Raw genomic sequence first — 21,468 nt, 5'->3', positions numbered from 1 at the left:
AGAATTAGCACGTTTTCTGTTTTGTTTTCAGTCCTCAAATGCAAACGATGAGGTCCTCAAAGAGAAGCGTAGCAAAATCATGGCTAGAGGACTTCCAAAGCAAAAACCGATTCAAGGAGTTAAGCAGGTGTTGGTTGTAGCTTCTGGAAAAGGAGGTGTTGGGAAGTCAACAACTGCTGGTAAGTTCTGTGTATTTGATTCAGAATATTATTTCCCTTTAATTTGCTTGTAGATATAGGTGTGCGGATATAACAAGCTCTTATCTAACAATGTACACTTCCACTATATTTTACTTGTAGTTTGGATTTAATTTGAAAAGGTTTTTAAATAAATGTTACTCAGCCTGAAATAAGCTGTCAGATATAAGCAGAGTTCTTGTTTCATTGTTATTTGGTACAATTTGTGATGCTCCCTGGATCAAGTACACAGCTGAAACTAGTTCAACAATCATACTGGGAGGGAAAGAAGCTACACTGAGAAATTATCCTCATGTTCTATTGACTTGAGTGTGTCCATAACACTACTTGCATTTCAATATTTATTAGAGTGTGAACAAAAGTTTCCTCTACAAGTTGCCATTGTTTTGTTTTATTTAGGCAAAATAGTTAGAACTAGATAAAACTAAAAACTAGGGACCCAAATTTAAACTAGTGTTCATTTCCTAATACTTTAATTTTTCTTTTATTAGCTTAAAAAGTGGCTACTCGTTGATTTACTCTGACTTAGATGGTTTGTAGATTGTGCTGTTAATTGTTTTGTTTCAAATCTACCCTTGGAGTAAGCCTGTTGCACATAGTGGAATATACCTCTAAGTAAACATGTACTAAACAAAATCTAAATTTAATCAGTTTAATACTAAGTCTAATGTGAAAGTAGCCCTTCATTAAAATTCCATCTGTTGTGACATTTGAATAATTTTAAGCTCTTGGTGTTGTTTTTTTGGCTCACTGTTCTGAAGCTGTATTTTAGACAGTAATCTAAATTGTCTGAAGCACAATCTTATATCTGTCGTCTCCCATTGAACTTATTTCTAGGTAACTGCATAGGTTTTAAGCCTCATTTCATTTTATGTATTGTAAACCATGAAAATCCTGACTTTCAAATAGCAAAGAAAGGGAAAGAGTCATTTTAGGATTGTCTGTGACTGATTTTTATTAGAAGATGCAACACACAGTCATTAGGTTTGAGATGAATCTAGTGGAAGAAGAAAAATACTGACTTCATACACTTCCAAATAAATTCTCCAGTTAGCTATTATGGGTTAGGAGTTTAGGTTCTCTTATGAATCAGCAGCTGATTTAAGAAACATGGAAGTAGGAGATAGGAATAAATCATTTTTACAGTGAAGAGGATTATGCAGTGCAGTGTCCCAATGATTTGTATTGGGACCCATACTATTTTACTTATTCATAAATGATCTGGAGTCAGGGGCTTCTTTCTTAGAAGTGATCTCATTTCCGAGAGGCTGATTCTGCTAATTTTTGTGTTCTTTTTTCAGTAAATGTAGCCCTTGCACTGGCAGCAAATGATTCGGTAAGTAATTGCCTGATTATTGTTTCAATATTGCTAAATATAAAAATCGATAAAAAGTTACACAGATATTAATAAATACCTTAATAGCTGGTATATAGGCAGAGATATTTTTAAAGGTTGCTTCTGAAATAGTAGTTTTAATTTCAGTAGCTAGCTTCAAATGATATCATTGGAAAAAAGACACCATTTCTTCCACCAGGATTCTGCCTAATACTCATCTTCACTGTGGTGCTATTTCTGTTGTGCATTCTTATGAATTTCACTCCCTGACTCCTTATCACATTAAGTAAATCTGTGTATTTTTAATGTTACGATAAATTTCATGATGTGGGTATGTGTGTGTAGTTTTCTAAGGGTAAGGTTCACAGGGCCCTATGAAAATTATTGCTAGACTCACCTTTTAATGTCTTTACTGAAGTACATTTGTGAAATATGTCTATACTCTAATAAAAAAAAATCCACTTTTGAGAATTCAAAGCACTTCACATACATTATTTCAGTAAATCTTTTCAGAAACTTGCCTAAGGCCACATTGACACAAACCACATATCCAGTTAAATAGGCATACAGTTGGAAGATATGACTAACTCCATGTCCGCTCTAAATGCATGCTCTGGAGAAGATGTAAAAAAATCCTGTGTGTGTACAAACCATATGGTAGACTCTTCCTATCTATTAACAGACCCTGGCTGTTCTAGGGACCGTGATCCCAGGGACAAAACTTAAACATGCACATGTCTGTATGTTCATAGGCTCTTTAAAATGTGCAGATTGGTCAGAAATGGAATTGGAAGTTGTGCTTCTGATGTATATTTTAGCTTTTTTTTTTTACATTTATATTCCACTTTTCTGTCAAGGAGCTCAAGGTGGCATACATGATTCTTCCTCCTCTTAATTTTATCTTCACAACAACCCTGTGAAGTATGCTGGGCTTAGAGACTGTGACTGATGCAAGGTCACCCCTTTAGCTTCATGACTGAGTGGGGATTTGAACCCTGGTGGCGCTGTGGGTTAAACCACAGAGCCTAGGACTTGCTGATCAGAAGGTCGGAGGTTCGAATCCCCGTGATGGGGTGAGCTCCCGTTGCTCGGTCCCAGCTCCTGCCCACCTAGCAGTTTGAAAGCACGTCAAAGTGCAGGTAGATAAATAGGTACTGCTCCGGCAGGAAGGTAAACGGCGTTTCCGTGCGCTGCTCCGTGCTCACCAGAAGCGGCTTAGTCATGCTGGCCACATGACCCGGAAGCTGTCTGCGGACAAATGCCAGCTCCCTCGGCCAGTAAAGCGAGATGAGCGCCACAACCCCAGAGTCGTCTGCGACTGGACCTAATGGTCAGGGGTTCCTTTACCTTTACCTTTACCTACCAGGTTTAACACTCTAACCACTAAACCATATTAGCTCACTCTTTAGTTGAATATGCGAAAAACGCAAGAGCTGAAATTGGAATTGGGGATTTCTGGTTCATTGCTCAGTCTCTGCTCTTTGCTATTTATGCCTGGGTGATATAAATAAGGGTTTAGTGGTGCAATGCAGTAGGCAAGGTGGTCATAATATCCCCTGTTGGCATTTAAGAAAATAACACACATTCCATGTGAATGAATAAAAAAATGTCCCTGAAACATGGCAGTATTTGCAGCAAATATACTAGTATTAGAACAAGGCTGTCAAAACAAGGTTAAAATGTACCGCGTGAATTTAACAGTGAAAGTTCAAGGCTCTTGAAAAATCTGTCAGGAAAGGCAGAGGCAGAACTTGAGAGTAGCAGATGTAGCATTAATATTTGATACAGAAGTAAATTTTTAAAATCATTGTATTGGAATTAATTGCTTGATTGACACTAATAGGAGTCACCTGGCAAGTTCTCAAACACTGCATAGAAAGTGTTTCATAATTAATGCCTGGTGTTATTGCAGTGGGTGAAATTTACGATCGTGACACAATGGGTTAGCAAACAATGAATCATCTTTGTTTATAGCACTTGTGTATGCTGTGTGTGTGTTTGTGTAGTTCTGCTGTACCCCTCAAATAGGAGCTGTACAGTCATTATTCTTCAGTTTATTTCTACGTCATTAAAATAGCATTTTTAAGAACATGTCGTCATGTTACATTTCCCAAGTACTTACTGATCACAGAAGTCTGCATGATAAATGTGGCGAGTGGCGCAGAATGTCAGAGAGTGATTTGCAGAAATGATCTTTCAAGTTCCTGCTCTAATCTTGCCTCCTGCCATCAGATCTCACTTAATTGGCCTTGGACAAGTCACGGTTCTCCTAGGAGATAAAGATAGCCCTCTTCAGCTATTCTCCCTCAGTGTCACATAATCACCATCTATTGAGAGCAGGGACCGAGCCTGTTGGCCACTGCTCTCTCTGTTGCATCGTTGTGGTCAATGTCACCGCATTCCATGTGCTGTGAAAGAATCCCTGCAGTAGAGAGCCTGCTATTGTGTAGGCTTCCTGTGTGATTTAGAACCCTGCTATTTATTTCATTTGACCTCACCATTTCTTCCTAAAACTGTGTGTATACATACACCCACTTCTCCACCCGTTACTCAGGATAACACTTAACGCATCTTGAGGTTGACTAGTCAGTGAAAGCTTATACAAAAATAAACGTGTTAGTCCTGAAGTTGGTTTGTTGCTTAAATTTCAACCAACTAAGAATATACAAGGTAAATTGAGGTTGTGGGGTTGCTTTTGCCTCATCTCTAAAAGTTGATGGCGCCGTATTTACAATGGTTTAGAAATGCTAGATTCGTTCATAACTTGCAGTGGATCTTGTGTATCAGGGATGGGAGGTTTAATAATAATAATAACGTTGATGATGATGATGTTGTTGTTTCACTTTGAAGCCCTATTGGGGAACTAGAAAAATATATAGCCTAAATTCACCACAAGATTAGTTTGTGAATTTAGGCTAGACACAGGCTTGGCTTTCTCATTTGCTACAGATACTAGATTCTTCTTATCTATTTGATGGAAAGACATTTGCTGTTATTTCCTGCTGGCAGGCAGCACTGCAGGGATCTTGTGGTTTGAGGTACTGAAGGATTCCTAATGCTAACACTAATAACTCTTACTCTGCTTGTGTCTCAGAACTATAAATCTAGTCTTAGGCTTAGAAATTCCAACTTGCCTAAGAACCGACTAGTTTATTAATACTGTGCGTACATGTAGAACTGAATCTTAATTATTGCAGTTTTTTTGTTATAAGATCTTTTGTTCTATTGGGCCCGTAAGACATACCCAGACAATGGTTTCTTGTGCACATGGTTGGACAATTGTGTGTTAAACCAACAACATGAGAAGCTTTCAAAAATAGTACGTTCATAGTTTCCATAGTGCACATGTGGACTAGGAAGATCTGTACACTGGATATCTCTTGATTTTCAAACCTGCCACATAGACATGTCTGTACTTTACTGTGAATGTGTGTACTATTTCAGTTTGATTTTCTTAAATCTACAAAGGTAGAGCTGACTTTAGTACTTGGATTCCAGAGCTGTTCTGAGTTTGTGTATGTGACTACTCACTGCAGATGAAATAATTTAGTTGATGGAAGATTCTGATTCAGTAACGAATGTCAAGGTCATCCATGTCAAGTATTGCTTAAAGCAAAGGGAGCATTCGGTCCAGTCCTGGCTCTCTGGATCTGTAACAACTTCGAGTTACCAAATCATTACAGCTGGCTTAGTTAATTAACGACAAGAATGTGCAGTTCTCCAAGGCTGTACTGAGATTTCTAAACTTCTGCTGCTTTCCCCCTGAAGCGAATGGGCTTTGCCCAACTATCCTCCTTCTTAACTGCTTTTTTAGTTTTGACAGGAGATTCTTTTTAACCCTCAGAAATGGCAGTAGCCAATTCTACTCCCCCAGGAGCCCTGTAGGAGAACTTTTGGCTTTTCTGTCAGGCTCACTCGCATTCACATTAGGACAACTGTGTATGAAAACTGCATTGCCCCAGACAATTTATTATAACAGAAAGAACTCAAATTAATAGAAGCTAGGCATAATACATCAAGATTGCTTGTTTAGGAACACTGTATTTTAGTGAGCAAACACCAGCTGTGCATGACTGAGGATGGCCCAAATCCAGTTGGGAAATTGTGCTTAGGCTGTCATTGTGCAGGAAAACTACCTACAGTATTCAACCTGTTTTAAAAATTCTTTTTTACTAAGGGCTGCGATCTAGCCAGCCTCCTCCCCACTCCCATTTTGATTTGTGGCAGTAGAAGAGTACCCTTGAGGTTCTTGCAGAAAATTAGTTTTATATATAAATAAATGTGTGCCAACTACAGCATAGCTGAGTCAAGTATCCAGCACTGAAGATTATATGCAGCTCATTTGTCTGTGTGCAATCAGCACAATCTTGCATGAGACATTCATCTTTGGTTGGTTGCCATATTGCCTTTATCCCAAAGTATAAAATGCACAGGTAAAAAAAACCTATCCTTTGCCTTTGGAAAACTATTGCCTGAGAGAAGGCAGTCATTGAGGGTTTGGGACAGAGAGAGGTCAAATTTCAGAGAGGAAGATGGGGGTACTCTTGTCACGCCGTACATCCTGGTCCCAAATCCACTTCCATACAGTCTAATGCCAAAATGCATGCTTGCACACACCTGCACATAGCCTGAAGGCTCTGTTTGAGAGCCAGTGTGGTGTAGTGGTTAAGAGCAGTAGTCTCGTAATCTGGGGAACCGGGTTCGCGTCTCCGCTCCTCCACATGCAGCTGCTGGGTGACCTTGGGCTAGTCACACTTCTTTGAAGTCTCTCAGCCCCACTCACCTCACAGAGTGTTTGTTGTGGGGGAGGAAGGGAAAGGAGAATGTTAGCCGCTTTGAGACTCCTGAAGGGGAGTGAAAGGCGGGATATCAAATCCAAACAACTCTGTTGAATTTTTTCAAGGAAACCCCCAAAATTGTTGCTTTCTTTAGGAAAAGCTGAAAGTTGTTGAGCTTTTGTTAGACAAACACCAACCAAAGTTTACAAAAATACGATTTTTTTTTACTAAGCTCCAGGACAAAGTGCCTCCTTTTGGAAATTCCCCTCGGACGTCAATTCCACCTTTGAAATCCCAGTAATGTCCATGAAAATCTGGACATATGGCAGCCCTAATTCATTCACAATTCCACAGCCTGCCTTACAGCGGCCTGTAAAGCAGACAGTATTAGTAAACTGGGCCCTTCTCAACTCAGAGATTTATGGAGACTAGGCAGAGAAGTCTGCAGAATGGCCATTCTGAACACTTTAGAATTTTTAAATAGCATGTTCTATAAAGGCAAACTAGCAGGGCAAGAAAGCAGGGAATGAATACTACCAGGAACAGTTATCTGAAAATCAGAATTGGCCCTGCTAGCAAAACCAGGCCATTTTCAGTAAAGAACTCTGTTAGAGAGGTAGCCAGCAGAGGGAGTGCTTTTCACCATTTTCCTTCCTACGGCACTCTGGTTATGACATCATCAAATAAGTTTTTTATTTTAAAAATCCACGCACAACTCTTTATTAGCAACAGAATCAATTTTAAGAACAGGATATGGAGAAGTAGAGTAAAAACATGCTAAATAGTCACATCTGTGAGACTCAATGCAGAGTTGCAGATGGATCAAAAAGTTTCTTCAGCATGTTGGTTAGCTTACACTTCGCTAGATAACCTTGTGCTTGTGGTACCTGCTTGCCTTTTGCTGGTTTCAAATACAGTGGTACCTCGGGTTAAGTACTTAATTCGTTCCGGAGGTCCGTTCTTAACCTGAAACTGTTCTTTACCTGAAGCACCACTTTAACTAATGGGGCCTCCCACTGCCGCTGCGCCGCCACTTCACGATTTCTGTTCTCATCCTGAAGCAAAGTTCTTAACCTGAGGTACTATTTCTGGGTTAGCAGAGTCTGTAACCTGAAGCATATGTAACCTGAAGCATATGTAACCTGAGGTACCACTGTATAGCATCTTAAATTCTTGAAAAATAAGTCATCCAGGAAACGGAACATAAGTGAAAATGGCTGCCAAATGAAGTTCAAATACAGTTAAGAAGGATAAAATTTCAGGATCAAAAGTTAGGTCTAAGTTTTGGTGTATGTTAAGCCTCATGATTTTACCTATGAAGCCATAATAGCAAAGGAATTGGACACTTATGGACATGAATCCTGTCTGTAGGTCATGGCTTTCCTTGTTCATGCACTCTTGCCCTTATTTAGAGATCCATATCTGGAGCCACTCCTGTGCACAGATCTTCTCTGAATTAGGAACTGTGGATGTGGAAATCTTATGAGCATCAGTACTGTATACAGATGTTGCTCATCAGCACTACACCAAAAGCAATGTATCCAAATCCATCTTCTGGCTGCCAATTAGTGATACATGCCTAGAGCTAAACTGGAGCACTTATATCTAGAAGAACAATACTGCTTTACCATACAACAAATAAACACCAGGTCAAACCAACATTCTTCTGTGCATTGATTTCTTGAAAGAGTAGGTCTCATTATTCACTGCTTTTGACACCTTAGTTACTTAAGCCCATGGAAGTGCATCCGTATGGTTCAGAAAACCTCCATTAAGCAAAACATTCTTAACTTGGGTTGCAATCCTATGCATATTTGAAGTAAGTCCCATTGAACACAGGGACTTGTGGGACTGGGTTGTTAAACAAAGTTATATTAAACCCCCCCCCCCACTTCCACACAAATGAGCGGCTAATGAGAAAGCAGCAAAATAATACAATTAAAAACAAATAAATATTGTAATGAAAATTGCTAAGAACATCTAAACACAGTCAACTATCCTCACAGCTAATAATTTCAAGGTTGCTAGGAATAGTGTATTTCCGCCACCTAATGCTTGGGTGAACACAAATGTTTTGCTTTTTAAATTCCTCCTGAATATTGAGGGAGACAAATTTATCCCACCAGGAGGGCATTCCCTAAATGGGGAAGCCCTACTGCAAAGGTCTCCCCTACTGATTGTCTTGCTTCAGATGCTTGATCTTGATATATTGAGAGGCTCACTCTTAGGTATTTGGGTCCCAAACCATTAAAACCTTGGCATACTAACACCTTGAATTTCAGGCCTGGTTACGCAATGTCCTATTGGGAAGCCCTGCTTACCAACCTAGCAGCTGCATTCAGCACTGGTTGCAGTTTCCAGGCCATCTTTGAGTGCAGCATCACATCGAGCACATGGCAGTGGGAGCACAATTGGATCTTTAGGAGGGTTGTTGCTAAGCATGGACAACCAAGGCCACCTGGACTTTAACTGACCCAACTTCTTTCCAGTAGTGCAACATAGACGATGAGTGAATAACAAGGCTTCCGAACAAATTTTTCCAAAGCAAATTGTGCTTAAGATTTTAGAAAAGGTTTTGTTGTTGTTCGCCTTGCCGTGGCGAAGGGGCTTGAAGAACTCAGAGAAGCTATGAACTATGCCGAGCAGGGCACACAAGATGAACAGGTCATAGTGGAGAGTTTCGACCAAACGTGATCCACCTGGAGGAGGAACCGGCAAGCCACTCCAGTATCCTTGCCAAGAAAACTCCATGGACAAAGACAACAGGCATATAAAAGTTATGACGCTGGAAGATGAGCCCCTCAGGTCGGAAGGCGTCCAACATGCTACTGGGGAAGAGCGGAGGGCAAGTACAAGTAGATCCAGAGCTGATGAAGCGGCTGGGCCAAAGCCGAAAGGACGCTCAGTTGCAGATATGCCTGGAAGCGAAAGGAAAGTCCAATGCTGTAAAGAAAAATATTGCATAGGAACCTGGAATGTAAGAACCATGAACCTGGGTAAGTTGGAGGTGGTCAAAAATGAGATGGCAAGAATAAATATTGACATCCTGGGCATCAGTGAACTAAAATGGACGGGAATGGGCGAATTCAGTTCGGATGACCATCACATCTACTACTGTGGGCAAGAAACCCGTAAAAGAAATGGAGTGGCCCTCATAGTCAACAAAAGAGTGGCAAAAGCTGTATTGGGATGCAATCTCAAAAATGATAGAATGATCTCGATACGAATCCAAGGCAGACCTTTTAACATCACAGTAATCCAAGTTTATGCACCAACTACTGGTGCTGAAGAAACTGAAATTGACCAATTCTATGAAGACTTACAACACCTTATAGAAGTGACACCAAAGAAGGATGTTCTTCTCATTATAGGGGATTGGAATGCTAAAGTAGGGAGGCAAGAGATAAAAGGAACAACTGGCAAGTTTGGCCTTGGAGATCAAAACGAAGCAGGGCAAAGGCTAATAGAGTTCTGTCTAGTACTTTCCAATACTTAAGCTCTCTTAAAGTGTGTTAGAGCTCTTCAACTTTTTGAATCCATGGCTCTCTTTCTCTCTTCAGTTCTTCCTCAGGGGTTCTCAAATTGTTGTCTGCAGTGGTCCGCAAGCTTCATTCAGGTGACCCATGGCATGCTGGTATTGAATATTCATATTGACTTTTAATTGCATTCTTATTGGTTATTTTGTTTCTTATTGCATTTTATTGCATTTAAATTTGAATACTACGGAATGCTAATTGTAATACAGTAAAATACAATGTAAGAGATAAGCTTCCAGTGCAGCTCTTTACAATTGCTGCAAAATGCAAAGAAATTATTATGTGGTCTGCCAAGTCTGCTGGCAATTTTCAAGTGGCCCATGGACTTAGGGGGGGGGGGGCTAGTTTGGGAACCACTGATCTAACATGGTTTTTCAACTACCCTCCCAAACTTTTAATCAATCAAAAGGAGAGGAGACTCCTGGTTAAATTTTGGTTTCCCCTTAATTGCAGGTTCTTAGGTTGAACTTAGACCCTCTTGTGCAGAGCTATTTGAGCTAAGCCTCTCCTCAAACCTCTGTCCTTCCTTTGAACTTTTGGCCCTTCTGTGTAGGAGAGGCTTTAAAGCATAGGTAGGTAAACTAAGGCCCGGGGGCCAGATCCGGCCCAAGCGCGTTCTAAATCCGGCCAGCGGACAGTCTAGGAATCAGCTTGTTTTTACATGAGTAGAATGTGTCCTTGTATTTAAAATGCATCTCTGGGTTATTTGTGGAGCCTGCCTGGTGTTTTTACATGAGCAGAATGTGTGCTTTTATTTAAAATGCATCTCTGGGTTATTTGTGGAGCATATGAATTCATTCATTTCCCGCCCCCCCCCCCCAAAAAAAATATAGTCCGGCCCCCCACAAGGTCTGAGGGACAGTGAACCGGCCCCCTGCTGAAAAAGTTTGCTGACCCCTGCTTTAAAGCAAAAAACAACCATTTTACAATCGGCTTTGCAACTCAAAAGCCAAACACAAAATGGTTGAAAGTCTTCTTGCTTCACGGTTGTGTTGACCCATGCTGTATTAGGCTGCATATGTAGTTTTGCAAAGCCACTTGGAGATGTTTTGATGTGTGTTCTTAACCACAGTTCTTTTATTTATATTTCTATGTGCATTGATGGAGTAAAGCATACAACTGTGAACTATTTTTAAAAAAAGTTTTGAGATGTTTGTGGTGTCCAAAGATGGCATTGCCATTGTCATTGCAAAGCTTTGTCACGCCTCTCCCCTTTGCTCCCATGTCCATTCCCGAGTATTCTTTTGGTTTGTTAAAAATGGGAGAACCTGTAGATGGAAAAAGAGTGCTACTTAGGTTTAAGCACAAGCTAGGCAGTTTTCCAAATATTTATCCTTCAAATGGTAATTAGGGGATAAAGCATTAGAGTGACTATTTGAAGGGGTTTGATTAGCTGTGCATGCAGATAAAAGAAATGAGTCATGAATCTTCATAATCAGGTAAATTATGTGTTTTGTCTGAGAACAAAGGAGTTCGAAAATGGTGTTGAAGTCTTTGAAATCTGGCATGAAAATGTGGCTTCCCGATCTCTTAAATTGCAGCTTTCGTACAGTAGACACGAAACAGCATAATCTGTCAGAGTAACTCCAGTGGGTTTTTAAATAGCTTTGTGCATTATAAAGAAACATGATTTTTTTTAAAAAAAGAAGTAGTGCTAAATGAGATATTTGCTTTGATCTACATGATTACCTAAAATGGTACTGTCTCCCAATTGACATGTATATCAAGAAGTTCAGAGAAAGGAATTGGTGGAATGTGCAGTGATGATGCTAAGCAATGGCTGTGAACAGACATTAATTCTTTTACAGCCTTCAAGATGGCATGATAGAGGTATTATTGCTCACAGAGCACACATTCATTTCCCCCCTCTCTATTCCACTAAGGCTTTGATCAAACAGGATTTGCAGGTTTTTAGTTCTTCAAAATAATAGAAAGCCTGTCTCACCATAGTGGGAGGGACTCTTCCCATCCCAATATATGCATTGATGGCCAACACGAACTCTGTTATTCTGCCATTCTCTGAAAAGCTAATGTCTGCACTTACGCTGTGCTTGTCATAACAAGCTATTGAAATAAGTCAGATACGGTGTTTGTATGCGTGTTGATAAATTGGCAGAAAACGCTAATGGGACTTGAGGCCGGCTCAGGACATTTTAATATGTGAAGTTGAACATGCAGCGGTGTCCCTTTTCCTTCTCATTAATCAAGGACACAACCCCTGAGAAGTTACCTGGTGTCAATGAACTGAAGCCTTGGAAGTGCTAAGATTACATTCCAGTAAGTCTGATATTCCTGCCACACTTAATGGCAACTGACTCACCTTATTATGTATTAGGGCTGCCTAGAGTGGAGCAGGGGTCTGTATAAGGTGTGCATGCGGCTTTTTATTATTATTTTTACAAGAAGGTTTTGCACTGCTAGGTAAAGGTAAAAGGTAAAGGACCCCTGGACGGTTAAGTCCAGTCAAAGGCGACTATGGGGTTGCGGCGCTCATCTCGCTTTCAGGCCAAGGGAGCCGGGGTTTGTCCACAGACAGCTTTCTGGGTCATGTGGCCAGCATGACTAAACCACTTCTGGTGCAACAGAACACTGTGACGGAAACCAGAGAAATCAGAAACACCATTTACCTTCCCGCCACAGTGGTACCTATTTATCTACTTGCACTGGCGTGCTTTTGAACTGCTAGGTTGGCAGGAGCTGGGACAGAGCAACGGGAGCGCACCCCCTCATGGGGATTCAAACCGCCAACCTTCTGATCGGCAAGCCCTAGGCTCTGTGGTTCAGACCACAGCGCCACCTTTTACACTGCTAGACAGAGTGGTGTGGTGAGCTATTACTGTTAGCTTTAGGAACACCCTCTATCAAGGACTGAGGTTCTGTTTGCCCAATGGTAGTCATGTTTTACATCTATCTATATATGTAAAAGTAATGTAATAGATTTCTTTAACTAAGGATGTCTGACTTTTCACCAAAAACACAACAACCACGCCCTTAATCTGCACAAGTAGAAAAACAAGCTCCCCCCCCCCCCCCATGAGGTACCCCTTACGTTGCAAGGCTATACAACTTGAAAAATCACAACTGCAAAAATGATCTCTTACAATCCAATACTTGGATACACAGTACTGGAGATGAAGATGTTGCAGTTCCTGCTTATAAATAGCATTATATGCAGGGGTCCACCAATACGTTAGACAATGGCATCCATAAGTTTAACATGGGCAGCCAGTGGAGAAAGCCTCTAAAAGGTGCCACTGTAGAGGTAAGGTTCTTTAAAAGATGGTGGCAGCATGGGAAAGCAGAGAGTGCCTCTTTCAAAATGGGTCAAGATGCAGCATCAGTATAATGGATTTGGGTTTGTTACAAACGAATGTGCCCACATCTCTCCACAACTCCTCCCTCTAAATCCACCCCCCCCCCCGCTAGTGGGCACTGGATGAACATAGTGTTTTGAACAGGAAACTGGAAATCTGACTCTTATTAACTACTGGTAACAATAGCTGACAGTCAAGTCGATCCAAAATTTGTGGCCCGCCAGCAGCAAGCATAAATACGATGTTAATTTACAGCATCAGATAAAGGCAGGTGCTGATTATGGAACACTCAACCTTTGTGGCAGAATCAAGTTGCAAAGTTGGTATTGCTGAATATAGTGGCCTGGTCAAACCTCAGAATTTGGTGTTGGGTGGGAGTGGAGCTAATGATGGTTTCTGGTGGTTAGGGGTTCTGGGACATGGTTGGCTTTACGTGCTGGGGGATTGGGCTGCCATATTTTCAGCGGGACTCCAAATAAATAAATGAAAAATCAGTTATTCCTTAATAACCAAAACCACTTCTATAACCCTGTCGCTAAGCTCATGTGTGACCGTGCATTTTAGTGTATCTGAATTATCAGTGTTGAGAAAGGTACAAGTTGAATAAGAACAGCTATTTTTAAGTTCAGAAGCTTTTATTGCTTATAACGGAATCCTGCTTTTCAAATACCAGCTAATAATAATAGCTTTAGGCCAGCACCCTGCTTTGCTAACAGCGGTAGGCTTGTATCCAAAAGTTTCTTGCACAAGCAGAAAGATGCTTCAACCCAGGCAAGGCAGGTGCATGACTTCCAGTTAAGCTTCTCTTAGTAGGCAGCAGTTTATATGCCTGCCCCTCCACCTCATGACACCCCCACTCCACTCCCACATGCTTCACCAAAGGGAGTTATAATTTATTTCCTGCCCGCGCACAGGGCGGGTTAAAACACTTAACCTACAATGTTTAAAAGTGGTTTAAAAACAACTTGCAATCACAGAAGTAAGGTTGGTTCCAAGAATTATACATCTCAGGTGTCAAAAGCCAGGGGCAAAGAAGTGTTGCAGTAGCTGCTGAATGGCATGGACCGTTGTGCCATTTTAGATGACTTTTAGAAGACACCTGAAGGCAGCCCTGTTTAGGGAAGTTTTTAATGTTTCATGTGTTATTGTGTTTTTAATAATCTGTTGGGAGCTGCCCAGAGTTACTGGGGAGACCTGGCCAGATGGGCAGGGTATAAGTAATAACTTATTATTATATTTATTTATTGTGCAAAGGGTGCTCAGGTGGAAGGGCAGCAACCCTGCAAATTGGACAGCCTGCCCCATTCAGCACCATTCCCTGACCATTGGTGGGAATTGTGTAGGGTGTTGTGTAGGTCGTGGTGGGAAGAAAACCCATCTTCCTCCAGCCATGTTATAGCAGCTTAAGTTGGGATCCAACTCATTCTGGAGTCCAGAACTGGGTTTAGTTTGCTCAGGATCTCAACCATCCCCAGTGACAAGTCTAAATGCCATCCTGGTTAAATGCTGCCAGAAATAATTAGCGATTTCAGTTCATCTTCTCTTAAACATCCAAGGAAAATCATTCACAGGTTTCCAAAGCAAAGTTTTCTCCATTGCTGAGCAATTCTTTTACAGCTCGAAAGCATTTCTAATGTTTTAAACCAAACCTTCTTCAAATTCTTGCCTTCTGTCCAGCCATATGTAGTAGTTGAGAGCAATTATTCTCTATCATCCGGTGGCTATCTCTTTTAAAAAAACATTGCAGAAGTGTGAAGTTGGAAGGGCAGACCTTAACAGAATAGCCCACATTCACTGGGAAGTAGTGCTGCAAATAGAGGTCTTGAACTGCTAACGTGTGCTGTCCCTGCAGGGTAAGGAAATAACTTGCTAAGACAAACCTAAAGCTAGTAAACTGTGCCAAACGCTACAGAGAAGATAATGCCTTGTCTATTCTGGTCTGCAAATTCTTTTGTAGCCTGGATACAGAACTGGCTACATTTCAGCATGAAAGCAATATCTGTTTTCTTATGTGTTGTTTGTATTTATCAGCTGCCTATTATTCTAGTCCCTTTAGGCAACACACAGCAAAAATCAATACAATACAATAAAATACTGGATCAGATAAAACAAAATCGGCGTATAAAATCTCTCTCTCTCTCTCTCTCTCTCTCTCTCTCTCTCTCTCACACACACACACACACACACACACACACACAAAAACACACCACTATTGAAAGCACTACAGTAATTCCATGGAAGTTAAAATAAAATGCTCAAATGCTGCCAAAGTAGAGACTAAACAATTAGTAATGTTGATATTAAATTTGTATAAAGATGTTTAAAATGCTTGGGGGTAATCAGATAAGTTTTCACCTGCTACTGAAAAATGTCACTATAAGCACCAAGTGGATCTCTCTAGGGATAATGTTCACAACCAGGGGCCACCCCTGAAAAGACCCTCTGTGTTTGGCACCATCGATACTACAGATGAAGAAGGCTCTACAAAGTATCTTGATAAAGATGAGTTTGAAGTATAGTCACCGTATGTCACCTAAAAGGGTTAGTTGAAATGTGGCTACTATATTGTAGCATCAGGAAGCTGATGGGTTTGAATTCAATAGCACATTTTCATACTGTTGAATAGGGCATAGTTATGATTGGGAATGGCTCTCCCACACCAGTAAAGTTTTTCTTGCCATGCTAGTATGTCATCTGTGACAAATGACATAAGACCAACTTTCCTCCTCCTCCTCTATTTCTATTATCATGTGTGTATGTGTGAATGTGTACGCACCACCGTACAATGTGTAATATTCCTTCATGCAGTTCTTAAGCTAGACTCTAGTCTAGGAAACTTTATGCCACAAAGCTTATGGATGCTTTGGACTTACTTGCTACGGAGGAACATAAGAAGCTCTCTCAAGCACCGTCTCTCCCATATGAACTGATCCAGACTCTGTGATCATCATCTGAGGCCCTTCTTTGTGTGCCTCCTCGGCAAGAGGTCAAAAGGCAGCAACACTGAAACAGGCCTTTTCTGTGGTGGCCCCCGCTTGTGTAATGCTTTCCCCAGGGAGACTCATCAGGTGCCTGCGTTACATATTTTAGGCACCAGGCAAAAACATTCTTCTTCTCGTAGGCCTTTGGCTAATTAAACAACCTATGGCCTTTTAAAGTGGGACGCAGGTGGCACTCTGGGTTAAACCACAGAGCCTAGGACTTGCCGATCAGAAGGTTGGCAGTTCGAATCCCCATGATGGGGTGAGCTCCCGTTTCTCAGTCCCTGCTCCTGCCAGCCTAGCAGTTTGAAAGCACGTCAAAGTGCAGGTAGATAGATAGGTACCGATCCGGTGGGAAGGTAAACAGCGTTTCCGTGCGCTGCTCTGGTTCGCCAGAAGCGGCTTAGTCATGCTGGCCACATGACCCGGAAGCTGTACGCCGGCTCCCTCGACCAATAAAGCGAGATGAGCGCCACAACCCCAGAGTCGTCCGCAACTGGACCTAATGGTCAGGGGTCCCTTTACCTTTACCTATGGCCTTTTAAACTGTGTGTGGGGTGTTGCCGCTGTTGTTGTTGTTTGTTACTGTGTTATATATTTTTGTTTTGTATATTGTAAACTGCCCTGTGATCCTTGGATGAAGGGCGTATAGGAATCTAATAAATGAATAAACATACTGCATCAGCTCTTTTGGTCCACCTGGCTTAGTATTGTCTACAGTGCTTCACAGCAGCTCTCCAGGGTTACAGACAGAGGTCTCTCCCAACCTGACCTGGAGATACCAGGGATTGAACCTGTGTCTTTCTACTTGCAAGGCATATGCTCTACCACTGAACCATGGCCCTTCTCCAGCAGACTAATATGGCAGCTACCCTGCGAAAGAAGTAATAATCCGTCCTTCTCTGAATCTTTTTATTAATATCTTCCATTTATGCCGAGAGACCCCTCTTAGTTTTTATTTTACTCTTAAACTTAAGTCTCAACATAATCTTGTATCAGTGACACTAATCCAGCTTTAGTTACACCTGGTAACCGTTCGATCTGGGTGGAAATTGGCTTCCACTTCCTATACTTCCATTTAAGCACATCTACTGGCCGTGCATGTATCTCCCTTGCTGAGTAGGGTAATTGAGTGCAGTTCTTTCTAGATTTAAAGCACCACTAGTTAATAAGTTACAAAAGTTAAATTAGAGCTGAAATTAAAGTTCGCTTACAAGAAGAAGAGTTTGGATTTGATATCCTGCTTTATCACTACCCGAAGGAGTCTCAAAGTGGCCAACAATCTCCTTTCCCTTCCTCCCCCACAACAAACACTCTGTGAGGTGAGTGAGGCTGAGAGACTTCAGAGAAGTGTGACTAGTCCAAGGTCACCCAGCAGCTGCATGTGGAGGAGCAGGGAAGCGAACCCGGTTCACCAGATTACGAGTCCACCGCTCTTAACCACTATACCACATAACTTTTTCCATTAAGAATGATGTGGCTGTGTGTTTTCCTTCCACAGACAAAAGCAGTTGGTTTGCTTGATGCAGATGTCTATGGGCCTTCCATCCCAAAGATGATGAATTTGAAAGGAAGTCCAGAAGTGACACCAAGTAAGTTTGGATGGATCTTACTCTGTGACAAGGAAATCTTGAGAGGCAGTGATTATTTGTGGTTGTGAGAGTAGGGAAAGATGCTCCTTCCTATCTTGCCAAATGACCATAGATAACAATGCCATGGTAACATTAATAGACTTGCATTGCACAAGGAGCCGCCTTTGACCACTGTTTGAAAACTGTAGTTCGAAATCCAGTTTTTAGGGTGTTGCCTTGGGCTGGTTAATGAGAACATACATAGCAGCACTGACAGATTCACAGACTTTTGGTCTACTTCTGAGCACTATTGAAAGTGATGCTGCTTACTTCTTAAAGCCCTATATGACTTAGGACTTGGGGATGTGTTCCCATATCAACTTGCTCATGAGTTGAGATAATCTTTGGACCCTTGCCTTCAGGTGTCCCCATCATTCAAGGTAGGACGTGTCGCAACTAAATAGCAGCCATTCTCAGTGATAACATCTGGAGTTCTCTTCCTGAGAGGCTCAACTGGCATCCATGTTAACTTTTTGGTGCCAAACAAATGTGAGTCTTAATCCTTCCAGACTTCTTTTAATGCATTTATAGTTTTTGAACATCTTTGTTTTTGAACATCTCCATTGATGAACATTTCGGTTTTTGAATGCCGCAAACCCAGAAGTAAATGCTTCGGTTTTCAAACACACCTTGGAAGTCGAACATGCCACGCGGCTTCCGCTGAGTGCAAGATCCTGAGGCCTAGCTGTAGGCTATTGAGTTTTTGGTTTTTGAATGTTTCAGAACTCAAACGGTCTTCTGGAACAGGTTGCGTTCAAAAACCAAGCTACCACTGTATTTGAAAGCATCCTGGTTTCTTTTATAAAAAAACCCACCATATTTTAACTGTGTTTGTAAATTGTCTTGGAATTTAGCTTTGCTGAAGGTTGATACGTAAATCTTTAAAACAAATGGAAGTACGTAATAGGGATGCAGTTTCCTCAGTGTCTGCGACAGAACTAGGATGGAGTAAAGTTGTCTGCACTAAAAAAGCGGAAATGCTATAGTTCTGCTGTAGCTCCTTACCATGCATTCTAGGGTAGTGCTACAATATTGTGGCAATATTGTGGCTTCCAGTGTGAGCCCGGCCTGCCACTTGATTGCCTGATCATACAGAGCTCCAGTTCATGTTATCTTTCGGCGGGGTGGTGGTGGGAAAGATTGCACCATCTGGGCCTCTGCATTGTTGGTCAGTGTCTTTAAAAGGGAACTACCTGCATACATGCATTCCTGCCCCCTTAACCGAAACTCTGATTGTGAGGGGCTCTCAGTTATGGGAGGAGCCTATGTGTGTACAACTGATTCCATCCACTTCACAGGCATTGCCTCCCGAACTTGTGAGGGTGGGGGGCCTCAATGGGCCCTGCTTTTCTGTGTGATAACAATCATGTGACTAGAGCACCCAAATAGGGCTTATTTGTGTGGAAATGAAGAGAGGCTTGTGCTGCTTTTCTAGTGTACAGTTGCAGTGCTTCTGCCTCCCCCCTTCCCCGGCAACCTGGAGTAATGAATTGTGGCATAGTTGTCAGAATAAAAATCCTATAACTGAAACAAATTATGTGTGCTATACAAATATTCAGTAGCTTGGACAGTAGGGCATACATGTGGCTCTTGGAACCAGGTAACGCAATAGTTGAGCCTTGGAATGCAAACCAGATCTGTAAAGACTAATTGTGAAATAATCTGTGTCACATCCTACCTGATTTCCTAACCATACGTATTGATGTGGAAGATCCTGTGGTCAGGGCACCATAATAGAGACCATTACAAGTGTTTAATGGCTGAGAAAAATTATCTGTGCTTGTACTTAGTGTTACAATAATGTCTCAAACCTTTGTGGGATAAGAGATTCTTACAATAGTGACATATATTGTTTCATCTTCATGTGAATATTTGTTATCCAAAGTCCTGGGAATGTCGTGGCATAGGAATAGGAGTAGGAAGAATGCCAAGTACAGGTAATTGGTTTTTGGAGCTAATCCACACCTTCTGAATCTCCTTACCTGTTAACATTGGATGTGTGTGTTATGGCTGGTTTTATCTGTGTAGAACACAAGATCTTGGAAGATGTAGATTAGGGCCCTCAGTAGTTTAGTTTAGAGCTCCCTTCCCCCTCAAGGGAGCCCTCCCTTAGTCCACAAATTTTTATTAATGGATTATTAAATGTTTTGTTGTGCCCTAAATGCCAGGCTTACTTAGCTGCCAGATGATTCCTTCCCCTTCAGAAAGGGGTGAGTGGAGTGTCTACTGACAGATAGTTTTTGGGTCCATACGATGTACTTTTGCTTGCAGGTGACACAGGGAGTGGTGGTTGGGAGGGAGCCTATGTATTCCTTGGGCGATACTGCTAAAATGTACTCAATATTGTGGTAGTATGAAACTAGCAGAAATAAGCAGTTGAGCCGGAAGGACCCTAGGGAGGAATAGACGGTCCAACTTTCATATTTTGTACCTAGCAATGAAAGAGAGATTTCCTCCGAGACTACCCCAGTTTGATTTCTAGTAGCAGCACCGTCCTAGTTCAACTATTCCAATTTCTTTTAAAAAAACTTTTCGAAGAATCTTCAGGAGAGATTAAGTATTTTGTCTTGGAGTTGCAAGAAAAGTAGCTGGACTAAACAGCGGCAGTTTGTTTCATTTGCAGACAGAAAGTAGTAAATACTGTCAATGGAGCTTGGACCAGTACGTACTGAATTGCTTTCTGAAGTGAAAAAGCCGTACTGTCTGATTTTAAAACACTCATTTGGAAGCACCATGATTGTAATTCAGATATGGTTGGTAGCTGTATTTTACTTTAGTGTAAAAACACATAATCTGCAATGCATGTAACATGTTGCGTAATAGGACAGAAGGAAGTTTGTGACACAGAAGCTGGAAATTGTGGCTTTACATGCCGAAGAAATAATAATTTGGGGTTCTGTGAGGCAGAAAATGGACAATCTGTACACACTCGTATCACATTCATGTCACCCCATGAGTTGATGGTTGTCTTTTCTTTGGATGTAGCCTGTGAGATCAAGAGATGCTAGGGAAGTTTGATTCTTCATATCGCCTCCAAGGCCTCAGGCCACAAAGAGGGCTCTTTTCTCTTACTTTCACTGGAGGGAGCCTCATTATCTTACAAAGATGGATGATTGCCAGCAATATAGGACTGAGGTGCCGGATGATAAATAACTGATCTCGGTGGTAGGGAAATGATTTAGTTCTTAATTCAGTGTTCTATTCTAAAGCACTTGCAGTGGCTATAGCAAGCTAAGTAGAAATTTAAGTGTTGCCCTTTTCAATTTCTGACATTTTCCTTAGGTAAGTTTTGGCATGCTTAACAGAGTAAACAATTTTAAAACAACCACTTTAAGGCTGATCCTGTTTAAATTTTTTTTTAAAAATGTGTATTACAGAAGTTCAGTTATGTTCCTCCCTAGGTTGCTAGGTTGTCTTTTGTGAGGTGCGAAGATTTCTGAGTGAAACATAAAGTATACCTAGAGAACTGCAGCCTTGTTGCACCTTAAAGGCTAACATTTATTATGGTGTAAGGTTTCATGGACTAGAGTCTATGTCATTTGATGCATGCAGTTCCTGAAAGCTGAGGCCATAGTACGTTTCTTAGCCTTCAAAACGTCACAAGATCCTTTACTGTTTTTGCTGCAACGAACAGAAATGTCTGTGTCTTTGAACGTATTTGTTGTATAGATGAGTAAATTTTAGCAGCAATGTGG

The 21,468-nt window shown here is 41.3% G+C and overlaps 1 protein-coding gene across 7 annotated transcripts in view; it reads left to right on the top strand.

Moving 5' to 3' along the window:
• Positions 1–21,468, top strand: part of NUBPL (NUBP iron-sulfur cluster assembly factor, mitochondrial) — a 60,001-nt gene that overhangs the window by 1,447 nt on the left and 37,086 nt on the right. For 2 of the 7 annotated variants that reach the window (XM_028721075.2, XM_028721082.2), the window contains exons 2-4: positions 32–179; positions 1,499–1,533; positions 17,644–17,734. In XM_028721075.2, the coding sequence (XP_028576908.2) occupies positions 32–179; positions 1,499–1,533; positions 17,644–17,734 (274 nt within the window). Of the gene's footprint in view, positions 1–31; positions 180–1,498; positions 1,534–12,101; positions 12,125–17,643; positions 17,735–21,468 lie in introns of those variants that run through there. The other 5 variants (XM_028721088.2, XM_028721115.2, XM_077926150.1 and 2 more) reach the window with 5 other exon arrangements.

The sequence above is a fragment of the Podarcis muralis genome, chromosome 1, assembly GCF_964188315.1.
Source record: "Podarcis muralis chromosome 1, rPodMur119.hap1.1, whole genome shotgun sequence".
NCBI classification, from domain to species: domain Eukaryota; kingdom Metazoa; phylum Chordata; class Lepidosauria; order Squamata; family Lacertidae; genus Podarcis; species Podarcis muralis.
The sequence above is the reverse complement of the archived record's forward strand: the minus strand, read 5'-3'. Positions and strand labels throughout refer to the sequence as shown.